We start from the raw sequence: 11770 nt of genomic DNA, 5'->3' as shown, positions 1-11770 counted from the left end.
TAAACAATAAATTATGCGAAGGCATGGAGGGCGAAATAAAAGGCTATTGAGATTAGGTTCGGTACATATGAAGATTCGTATCACAATCTACCTCGTCAATTAGCCACAATTTGTGCAAGAAATCCAGGCAGCTACTATGATATCAAGCATTACCCCTCTACTGATGTGGAGTACAACGGAAAAGGAGTGTTGCAGCGTGCTTTCTTTGCATTCGGTGCAACTATCAAAGCATTTAGATATTGCCGACCCATCATATGCCTAGATGGAACATTCCTAACTGGGAAGTACAAAAGGTAGATATTGTCTGCAATAGGGGTCGACGGTAACAACCAAGTGCTGCCACTAGGGTTTGCGTTTGTGGAGAGTGAGAATGGGGACAGCTGGTATTGGTTCCTAGAGCGGGTGAAGCATGCAATTGTTCTTGACCGACCAGATGTGTGTCTCATTCATGATAGACATGCAGGATTGTTGCAGGCTTTGCTGGATATGAAACACGGTAGCGTGCGACGGGGTGTACCAGTACAGTGGCCAGATCTCAAAAGCAGGTGGTGCATGCGCCATATGGGTGCGAACTTCTACAGACAGTTTAAAAACAAAGAGTTAATGAAGCTCTTCAAGAAGTTGTGCAGTCAGAACCGACAACGTAAGTTCAATGCATTATGGGCAAGACTTGATGAACTGACTCTTAAACAAACTGCGGAGGCCGCACCTAACCGTGAGGAACCAATAGCTCTCGGTCGGCTCCCAACCGATACTCCACAGATTGTACGGAGATTTGGCTCATCTATTAGGAGCTTTTCACAGTGGATACGCAATGAGCCCAATGAAAAATGGGCTCTGCTGTACGACAGTGGTAGTGCCAGGTATGGAGTAATGACTACAAACCTTGCAGAGGTTTATAACTGGGTCATGCGAGGAATGAGGTCCCTACCACTAGTTGGAATTGTAGAAGGCATTTTGCATGGCACCTGCAAGTACTTCATTGATCGGTTTGCAGCTGCTAAGGTTGTAATGGAGGACAATCGTATGCTTTATGACCGGATGCTATGTGAGTACATGGAGAAGGCAAATAGGAAGGTCCACATGCATCGCGCAAATCAAGAGGGCACAACAGAGCACAGGTTCAATGTCCTGTGTCGGGATAAGGGTCGGAGGGGGGGTAGACGTGAGCGGCATGTTCAAGAGTGTGTGCTAAGGAGTGGGACATGCATATGTAGTTGTCAGAAGCCACAATTACTCCACAAACCTTGTACACATGTCATAGCTGCGTGCGCGGAGCACCATATGCTTCCAAGGCAATATGTGTCATAATATTTCATGAAAGATCAAGTACTGAACACCTGGAACCAGGAGCTGTATGGTTACGATATTGTTGACACTTTTACAAGTAACCCAGGGCCTTCAAGAATATATGTGCCTGATTTGGGAAAGATGAAGAGCGCACCGGGCCAAAGACAATCTCGACGGATTCGTAACGATATGGATGAATCTGAGGCTGGCCCTAGGATTAAGCGATGCAGTCAGTGCAATGAAGTAGGTCACACTTACAAATATTGTCCCAAAAGTGCAGGCGGTGATGCACATGTTGTCTAGGTCAGCTAGTTTTGTACCATTTTAATATGTGTTAATTTCGCGTACGGTTAATTTGCATTCGAAGTATGTTGTTCTTGTATTTATTTCTCAATGTATTAATGTACATGTCTTTCAAATGTAGAGATGGCTCAGTCTTCGGCGGCCCCACACCCTACCCCCCTGCAACGTACCACGACACGTCAGTGTGGCCTTCTTCTGCTGCACCGTCATACCACGCAGGTACAATTATACATTTTTTACTACTACTTTCAATACCATATTGTTCGTATCTAACGTGATTATTTGTTCACAGGCCCCTCCAGCCAGTACACATGGACGCCTGCCGAGCCTTCACAGTCCTTCTACCCTAGTCAGGAGGATGAGGCTGGCCCCGACACCGCATACGACATCGTCCGTGACTTCTTCGGGGGCACACCTGACTACGACGTCCTTCAGCGGTCCCAGGTTTCCAATGCACCGCTTCGGACTCAGCCCACGCACCACGAGCCCTCGACACCGGTGGTCCCTACTAGGCCTACCAGACACGTCGGCCCACCTGACCCCCTCACCTACTTCAGGGGTCACGTGAGGGTTAACCAGCGGCATCGGGACCACGATGGGGCGCACGGACGACGGCAACGAGGGAGGCATGAGTAGCATTTTACATTTTTTGTAACTAACATATGCGTATTCGCTTCGTGATGTGCTCATATGTATTAAGACACGTTCACTTTGTATGGTCAACTTAGCATTTCGTAAATGCATTTCATATTCAGACACGTTCAATGAACAAGTGACCACACCACTAAACTTTAACCATGACTTGACAACACATGCCTCCTGCCGCAGGCTTTAAACAAGATGTGACAACACTATCCAGCTTTTTCAAATCAGTAAATGACAACATGGGTACCAATAAACGTGGAATCTCTGACCATGGGCAACGACAAAACTGTCACATTCTTCAAGATGGAATCCGATGCTCCTCCCGCCAGCTACGCCCATGCCCTAATTCCTTTCTTTAAGAGCGAATCCAATGCTCCTGCCTCCCCCAACTATAAGTAGCCAAACCTCCTTACGGAGAAGCATCGCTCATTTCTCATATCTCTCAAGTGCAATGTCTTCCTCAGCTCCATCGAGCCCACCAAAGAAACATTGGGGGACTACCGTACCTGAAGGTCTCGAACCACCAATGTGCTTATGTAGTGACCTTTGTAAGCTCCGCGAGTCGCAGGACATCTCATACACCTATGGACTACGCTTCTTCATGTGTGCCAACTACGAGTATGACAAGCCTCGCAATGCAACAACTGGTTATCGACCGGTACGGTAACAGATGTCCGCCTCATCTCTTCCGATTACGCACCCTCTTTTACTAACCGCTCATCTTGTTCCATTTGTTTAGTCCCCTCCACCGCTCTGTGATTTTATTCAGTGGCTCGACAATAAGCAAAATGACTCACAGAAGCTGTGGGTCGACATGAACATGAGCTGTAGAAAGGAAGCGTACGCACGTCGGGAGTACGAGCAACAGCAAGAGGAACTTCGTCTCAAGCGGGAGGAAGAAGAGCGCATGAGGAAGGCGGTGCACAACCGTACCGTGGCTCAGGCTCGAGAGGCTGAGAGGGAACGGAAGCGGGAGAGAGCCCGCCATGCTAAGGCGGCAGGTCCCGATGCCCTCCGAAAGGGAAAGTATCCTAGATGCATGCAGTAGAGAGTACCTAATGTAACCCGACATACTTTCCTTCCCTAAGGCATGTTATGATTAGGATCGGCGCACTAATAAGGTCTTAGTGTGAACCGTACATGCCACCTTTGTTTCCTCATCATGTCGTCGCGGTTACAGTGTATTGTAATGTTTTCACCATGTGTTCAATACTATGTTTGTCCTCGTTCGCACCCCATACCCACGTAAAATGCTGCAACTGCTAATTACTGATTTTTTCCTCCCGTTATTACATAACCTACTCCAAATTTAATTTCTTAATTTTCTTACACCCCTTCTTTTTTTTCTTCAATTACAAAAATAATACATTTTTATAGGATAAAATGGAAAAAATTAATTTCACATGAAAAAAGCCCCTAACCGCCCTCTCAGAGGGCGGCTAGGGGCTTACCGCCCCCCAGGGCCTAACCGCCCCCTGAGAGGGTGGTTAGCCCCTCTTGCCGCCCTCTAAGGGGGCGGTTAGGCCTACCGCCCTCTCAGGGGGCGGTTAGCACCCGTACCCGCCCTCTGAGAGGGCTGCAACCCTCTGAGAAGGCAGTGGGCGCCTACTTTTGTAAATCTTTTCACCGGGAATCTATTTATTTAAATTTAAACTCGAAAAAATATAAAAATAAAAAAAACTCGGGTAGAGATAGGGTCAATTTTCATTTACAAGGTGTTCGAAAATGGATCTAGCCAATCCAGCCTAGCACAATATTAATTGGCTAAGTAGCTAACCTAGCTAAAATGCTCCACATGATCCTCCACTTTCTCCACCGTTCCGTCATAGTTGCAGCCGCCTTTCGCTCCCCGGCTCTCGCCAGCCTCGATGCCTCCGGCTCCTGCCACCTTGGCACCCGTCCGCTTGTTACTGCTCCTCGCTCTCGCTGCTATTTAGATTCTGTTTATTTCAGCTCACGATTATAATAACTAGCTTATAGATGATGAATTATAATAAGTTATATTATAATAAATTAGAGAGAAATAAGCTGTGAGGTGTTTGGCAACCTAAATTATTAAAATCTGGATTATTGATAAAAGTCTGTAATACCCTTAATAGGGGGCGGGGAATTCAAGTGTATGGTGTGGGAGTGATATTAACGAATAATTTTCCTTAAATTTGATGGACAGTACAGTAAAAGATCAAAATAAATTGAAATAAGCTCATTTACATAGCTTATGGGATTATTATAATTTGAGCTTCAGTTTATAATAATCTGAACAAATAAACTAGCTGTTTGTTTCAGCTCCGAACAAATAAGCTAGCTTATTATAATTATGAGCTGAAATAAACATAGGCTTAGCCAAATATTTCAAATCCGCGCGTCTAAAAGTAAATGAATGGGAGTATTAGACTTTGTATAGTTGAGTATTTTTCATATTAAGGGTCACACCCGTAGATCTCTGTCGGATTTTATGTCCCCGTTGAGTTCGGAACGAGGAAAATTTTGCACCCATTGTGGTTTAGGTTCGGATCGGAATTTTTAATTCAGGTTTAGATCGGATACATTCTTACTGTATACGACCCCGGCTTGCTCCGTTGCCAGGACTAGATTCTGCAACCATTGCTGCACGTCCATGGCCACCGCCATCAAGATCAAGCTCGTCGTGGACAGGTCGCGTCACCGCGTTCTGTGCTGACGCAGGCTCCGACTTCGTCGACGCCCTCCTCAGCTTCCTCACGCTGCCGCGCGCTCTCCGCTCTCACGCAGGCTCCGACTTGTGTCCTATCCCGGGTGCCATGGCATGCATCTCAGGCCTACACACCGACGAGCTCGGCTCGTATTGATCTCTGCAGCGTTTGTATGGCAATATACAATCTATTACTCTTGCCATCAATCCAGTGGTTAATTTTACAAGAACTGCTAGATTAAGGTGACTGAGATCTTACAAATCTAACGGTCAACAAAATTCCAATGCTCTTCTCGGTGCAGAGCTAGCCGGGAAGATCGTCAAGATTATCATCTTTTCGCGACAAGATCAACAACATAAATAATCAGCAAGAAACATTAATTTTTCATATAATTTATAGAATTTAATCAGGGTCACGTTACCCCAATAGCAATGACTAGCTTCGCCACTGCTTCTACCTCCGGTACACTTTCCCTTTCATGCTTCACACCGGTCTAGTAAGTTGTTGAGCTAGGTTTCAAAAATTGTTTAACTTGGCTCCAAAAGATGGTGAACTGGATTTCCAAAACTGTTGACAGGTTTCGGAAAATGTTGAAATAGGTTCTAAAATTGTTGTCATGTTTTTAAATTGCTGAACTACTTTTGAAAATTATTTGATGGTTTTAGAAAATGTTGAGAGCAGTGTTCGCTGGATCCAGACAAGGATCCAGCAGACGTTGACCACATAGGGCTTGTTTTATTTTGCTCTTGCACTTCGAACAAAATGATCTCAACAGCTGGTACTTCGCACTACTCCATAACTCATATGAATATCAATACGGAAAGTATTTACTCCATACCTTCACGGTATATACAACTCCAGATCTCGTATATATGAATATCGATACGGAAAGTATTACCCCATAGCTTCACGGTATATACAACGTATAGCCAAGGTTTGAAGACAGTGGGCTCCTCGATTCATACGGGGACACTTCCCATATCTGGTGCGGATTAAGCGCACGTTGTTAGATAAACAAATGTAATTCAGAGTTTGTGTTTGTATGACGTGCAAGGTTGATCAGCTATTAGTTAGATCTGTTGTACTCTAGATAGAGTTAGTTGTGATCACCGCAAGACATGCAAACCAATTGTAATCCATGCGAGGGGAGTTTCCTCGCCTATATTAACACGTACACGCCTGCCAGGAGAAGGCACGGCGTTTCCATCCAAACTTCCGCACCTCTGATTATTTCACATGGTTATCAGAGCCAATACCACAAACTGAAATCCATCTACCACCACCATGGCTTCCTCCTCCGCCATTGTCAATCCTCTGGTGGGAGTCGCCATCACCGAAAAACTCAGCAAATCCAACCACGCAATGTGGAAGGCGCAGATACTCGCTGCCGTCCGAGGATCGCGCTTGGAGGGACACCTTACCGGGGCAACACCAATTCCTGCTGAAGAGATTAATGGCAAGGATGCCGCCGGCAAGGAAATTCTCATCCCCAACCCAGCATACGATGAATGGTATGCCAAGGATCAACAGGTCCTGAGTTTCGTCCTCGGCTCCCTAGGACGAGATGTTCTCTCCCAAGTCGCTGCTCAAGAAACGGCGGCGAATCTCTGGTCTGCGATCGGGGCAATGTACTCGTCGCAGAATAGAGCTCGGGCTGTGAACACACGGCTCGCATTGGCCACGGCGCAGAAGGGAAACCAGACCATCACGGAGTACGTCGGCAAGATGCGTACCCTTGGAGAAGAGATGGCGGCTGCCGGCAGGCCAATTGAAGATGAAGAGCTCTTGACATACATCCTCACCGGGCTTGACTTAGATTTCAATCCCATAGTCTCTGCCCTTCTTGCAAGCAAGGAATCTGTGTCGGTAAGAGATGCTTATACTCAACTTCTTGCTTTTGAGACTCGCATGGAGATTTTAGGCAATGGTCACTCTGCATCTTCGGTCAATATGGCCAACCGAGGTGGTCGTGGAGGAGGCTTTGGCCGTGGCCGCAGTACCAACCGTGGCCGGGGCTCTGGTGGACGCGGACGAATCAACACCAACAGCGTCAACACCAATCAACGACAAGGCAACAGCGCAGGTACTGGCCGCGGTAATTCCAACCGTGGTGGCTCCAACAGTAGCAACTCCAGACCACAGTGTCAAGTTTGCTTCAAAACCGGCCACACTGCAGATCGGTGTTGGCACCGGTTTGATGAAAGCTACGTTCCAGAAGAGAGACATGTGGCGGCTGCAATGAACTCCTACACCATCGACAACAGTTGGTACACCGATACAGGTGCTACCGACCACATCACAGGAGAGCTTGAGAAGCTGGCTATCCGTGACAGATACAATGGTGCTGATCAGATCCACACCGCTAGTGGTGCAGGTATGAACATTAAACATATTGGTCAATCTACAATTCTTACCCCAGATCGTAATCTACATCTTCATGACATCTTACATGTTCCTTCTACCAAAAAGAACCTTATTTCTGTTCATCGCCTTGCATCCGACAATAATGTCTTCTTTGAATTTCACCCCAATTTCTTTCTTATAAAGGATCGGGACACGAGGAGCACTCTTCTTAAGGGACCCTGTCGAAAGGGGCTGTATCCCCTTCCTCCTGCACCTACGCCCAAGCAAGTCTTTGGAATCAATAAAGTGCCACTTGATAGATGGCATAGTCGCTTAGGACATCCTGCATTTCCTATTGTTGAAAGGATTCTTAAAACATATAAATTTCCATATTCTTTTGATTCAAGCAAAGGTTCTGTGTGTGATGCTTGTCAACAAGCAAAAAGTCATCAGCTCCCGTATCCTACATCTACGAGTACTTCCACCTATCCTCTTGAGCTCATATTCTCTGATGTTTGGGGTGCTGCGCCAGATTCTGTGGGCAAGTACAAATACTATGTGAGTTTTATTGACGATTATAGCAAATTTACCTGGATTTATCTTTTAAGATTCAAATCTGAGGTGTTTGACAAATTTAAAGATTTCCAAAATCTTGTTGAAAGGCTTTTTGGTCGAAAAATTATTGCTGTTCAAACCGACTGGGGAGGCGAATATGAGAGACTGAACTCCTTTTTTACAAAAATTGGGGTCTCTCACCTAGTTTCCTGTCCTCATGCTCACCAACAAAATGGCACCGCTGAGCGAAAACACCGACACATTGTGGAAGTAGGGTTGTCTCTTTTAGCTCATGCACATATGCCTCTCAAATTTTGGGATGAAGCCTTCCTTGCGGCTACATTCCTCATCAATCGAACACCCAGCAAAGTCATCAATTTTGAGACCCCTCTCGAGCGCCTGTTCCATACCCAACCTGACTACTCAGCTTTGCGCGTCTTTGGATGTGCTTGTTGGCCGAATTTGCGCCCATATAACAAGCATAAACTTGCCTTTCGGTCTAAGGAATGTGCCTTCCTTGGCTACAGCAATCTCCACAAGGGTTTTAAGTGTCTGGATATCACGTCAGGACGTATTTATATTTCTCGCGATGTAATATTCGATGAGAATATTTTTCCTTTTGCTAAACTACATGCCAATGCAGGCGCTCGAATTCGCTCTGAAATTCTTCTTCTTCCTCCTTCCTTGCTTAATCCATCAATAGGGGGAGAATTTGTAGTTGATCATATGTTTAATGGTGAAAACTCTAATAATTTTTGTGGAGAAACAGATGATACACAGGGCACAACATCCGGAGATGGCACAGGCACGAGTCCGTCCTTTTTCCCGCGCCAAGCAGCTCCGGGATCGGCAGGCACCTCTTCCGGCGACACATGGGCCAATCCGGGCTCGTCTCCACGTGCGGACGCCACGCGGAGTCCGGCGCCAGGGGGGGACCGTGCTACTCCGATAGAATCCCACTCGGGATCTGTCCGATCTGCCCAGCCTGATTCTGGAGTCTCTGCGTCGCCTTCTGGAGTCTCTGCGTCGCCGCCTGAAGCCGGATCTTCTACGCCGGAGGCTTCGGATCCTATATCGGATGCAGCTCCAGAACCGGTACAAGCTTCACAAGGACGGCCACGAACCAGACTCCAGGATGGAATCACGAAACCTAAGGTATTTACTGATGGTCGTATTCGCTATGGTCTTGCTGCTATTAGTGATGAACCACACAGTGTAGAAGAAGCTCTAATTAGCAAACATTGGAAAGAAGCTATGGATATAGAGTACAATGCATTAATGAAGAATAAAACTTGGCACTTGGTTCCACCTAAGAAAGGCAGCAACGTCATAGATTGCAAATGGGTATATAAAACGAAACTTAAAGCTGATGGGAGTCTAGACAGATATAAGGCTCGGTTGGTAGCTAAAGGCTTCAAACAAAGATATGGCATAGATTACGAAGATACGTTTAGTCCAGTTGTGAAAATGACTACAATTCGGACTATTTTATCTATTGCTGTTTCAAAAGGTTGGAGTTTGAGGCAACTAGATGTAGAAAATGCTTTTCTCCATGGGATACTAGAAGAAGAAGTATACATGAAACAGCCTCCTGGTTATGTAGACATCACAATGCCCAACTTTGTATGCAAATTGGACAAGGCTCTTTATGGCTTGAAGCAAGCACCACGAGCATGGTATGCTAGACTCAGTTCTAAATTGATTAAACTTGGCTTTAGTGCATCAAAGGCAGATACTTCTTTGTTTTATTTTAACAAAGGAGGAGTAACAGTATTTGTGTTGATCTATGTTGATGATATTATAGTAGTCAGTTCAACTACAGAAGCCACTACAAGTCTGTTACATGATCTGAGACAGGACTTTGCATTGAAAGATCTAGGAGAATTGCGTTATTTCCTTGGAATTGAAGTGAGCAAGGTACGTGATGGTATAGTTTTAACACAGGATAAGTATGCATCTGATTTACTTAAAAGAGTAAATATGTCAGAATGTAAACCTGTTAGCACACCACTTTCTACTAGTGAGAAGTTATCTGCGTTTGAAGGATCTCCTTTGGGTACTAAAGATGCTACAAACTACAGAAGTATAGTTGGTGCTCTGCAATATCTAACTCTCACCAGACCTGATATAGCATTCCCTGTTAACAAAGTATGTCAATTTCTACATGCACCTACTGAGGTTCATTGGACAGCAGTAAAAAGAATATTAAGGTATTTGAGACAGAATACGAGGGTAGGTCTCAAGATTAGTCGGTCTAATTCAATGATGATCAGTGGTTTTACAGATGCAGATTGGGCAGGTTCTCTAGATGACAGAAGGTCTACTGGAGGGTTTGCTATTTTTCTTGGAACAAATTTAATATCCTGGAGTGCACGCAAACAAGCCACAGTCTCCAGATCAAGCACCGAAGCAGAATATAAAGCCATTGCAAATGCAACAGCAGAGATAATGTGGATTCAGACATTATTAAAAGAAGTTGGTATTTATACTCCACCGGCTGCCAAATTGTGGTGTGATAATCTAGGAGCTAAGTACCTCTCGTCTAATCCAGTGTTTCATGCTAGAACTAAACATATTGAGGTTGATTATCACTTTGTTAGGGAAAGAGTTTCTAGAAATCTTTTGCAGATAGACTTTGTTCCCTCCGGTGATCAGGTGGCAGATGGATTCACCAAAGCAATGACTGTTCGACAGCTGGAGAACTTCAAGCACAATCTCAACCTCTCACGCGGTTGTGATTGAGGAGGAGTGTTAGATAAACAAATGTAATTCAGAGTTTGTGTTTGTATGACGTGCAAGGTTGATCAGCTATTAGTTAGATCTGTTGTACTCTAGATAGAGTTAGTTGTGATCACCGCAAGACATGCAAACCAATTGTAATCCATGCGAGGGGAGTTTCCTCGCCTATATTAACACGTACACGCCTGCCAGGAGAAGGCACGGCGTTTCCATCCAAACTTCCGCACCTCTGATTATTTCACACACGTATCTTCGTCCCAAATCTGAAAAATGATTCAGCGCTGGCATCGTTGCCGCAATTCAGCACAGCAATGTCGTTCTGAATTCACGGTTGCATGTTTCTTCCGACCTCATATCATGCCAAGAATTAGTCCAAGATGCTGTCTAATCTGTGCATATACCAGAAGAAGAACAACAAGAAGAAGAAGAGAAGAAGACAAGGCGTCTGGGACTAATGGTTGCTCTGCACGTCCGCATGCAATGCATGGGAGATGGCTAGGAGACGGATCACCGGTCTGCGGCGGTGGGCGGCCGCGGGCGGAGGATGCGGCAGCGCTCGGATACCTTCTGCTGGAGGTAGTAGGGGTGCAGCGGGTGGTCCGGCGCGAGGAACCCCCACCGGCGCCCGTTGCGCGTGATGCGGAGCAGCCGCAACAGCAGCTTCTCGGTCAGGTCCCTGTCCCGGTCCCGCGCCACGCACCGCGCCACCCGCTCGATCCGCCGCTTCTCCTCCGCCGACAGCGACGGCACCGTGCAGTGGTCCATCGCCGCCGATGTCTCCATCGATCGATCGGGCCGGCTAAAGGGGATGGAATGGAATGGAACGGGAGGAGCGAGTCGTTGGGGTTTGGGGGCTGTGCGTTGAGATTTCGTAGCCATTTATAGTGCGCGGGGAGGGGAGGACGAGCGGCTCCAGCCCATGCATGCATGGATGCAGTGTGAGCGGGAGCAGATACAGGAAAAGTCTGGTTAGGAAAAGGTCCAATTTACCTTCCTTAACTTTTGCTGTGGTCTGCTTTTTTCCCCTTAAGTGAAAAACCGGATTTTTTTTTTCTCCTGCAACTTTTGAAACCAGTCGTTTCAACTCCCCGCGACGGTTTTTAGAGCGGTTTTGTCCGACATATCACCCACCCTCCTGACTCAGCCGTGTTTTGGGCGATATGGACAAAGTGACGTTGCAAAATCGCCATGTCAACACAACACTGAAATTAAATTGCCGGTCT

The 11770-nt window shown here is 46.2% G+C and overlaps 1 protein-coding gene and 1 non-coding gene across 2 annotated transcripts; one reads left to right on the top strand and one right to left on the bottom strand.

Moving 5' to 3' along the window:
- The first annotated feature begins 6674 nt into the window (after positions 1 to 6674).
- LOC133917171 (small nucleolar RNA Z247) lies at positions 6675 to 6813 on the top strand. Its single transcript, XR_009909581.1, has one exon. It is a non-coding gene; the product is annotated as a small nucleolar RNA Z247 (small nucleolar RNA).
- Positions 6814 to 11054: 4241 nt separating this feature from the next.
- Positions 11055 to 11330, bottom strand: LOC133914909 (uncharacterized). Its single transcript, XM_062357874.1, has one exon. The coding sequence runs from the start codon at positions 11328 to 11330 to the stop codon at positions 11055 to 11057; it is 276 nt and encodes a 91-aa protein (XP_062213858.1).
- Between the last annotated feature and the right edge of the window lie 440 nt (positions 11331 to 11770).

The sequence above is a fragment of the Phragmites australis genome, chromosome 4, assembly GCF_958298935.1.
Source record: "Phragmites australis chromosome 4, lpPhrAust1.1, whole genome shotgun sequence".
Lineage (NCBI taxonomy): Eukaryota > Viridiplantae > Streptophyta > Magnoliopsida > Poales > Poaceae > Phragmites > Phragmites australis.
Note: the sequence above shows the minus strand (reverse complement) of the source record. Positions and strands in the feature narration are given on the sequence as shown.

What these genes read in the sequence shown, in the direction of transcription:
- LOC133914909 (XM_062357874.1), bottom strand. Translation starts at nt 11,330, where the DNA reads ATGGAGACATCGGCGGCGATGGACCACTGCACGGTGCCGTCGCTGTCG.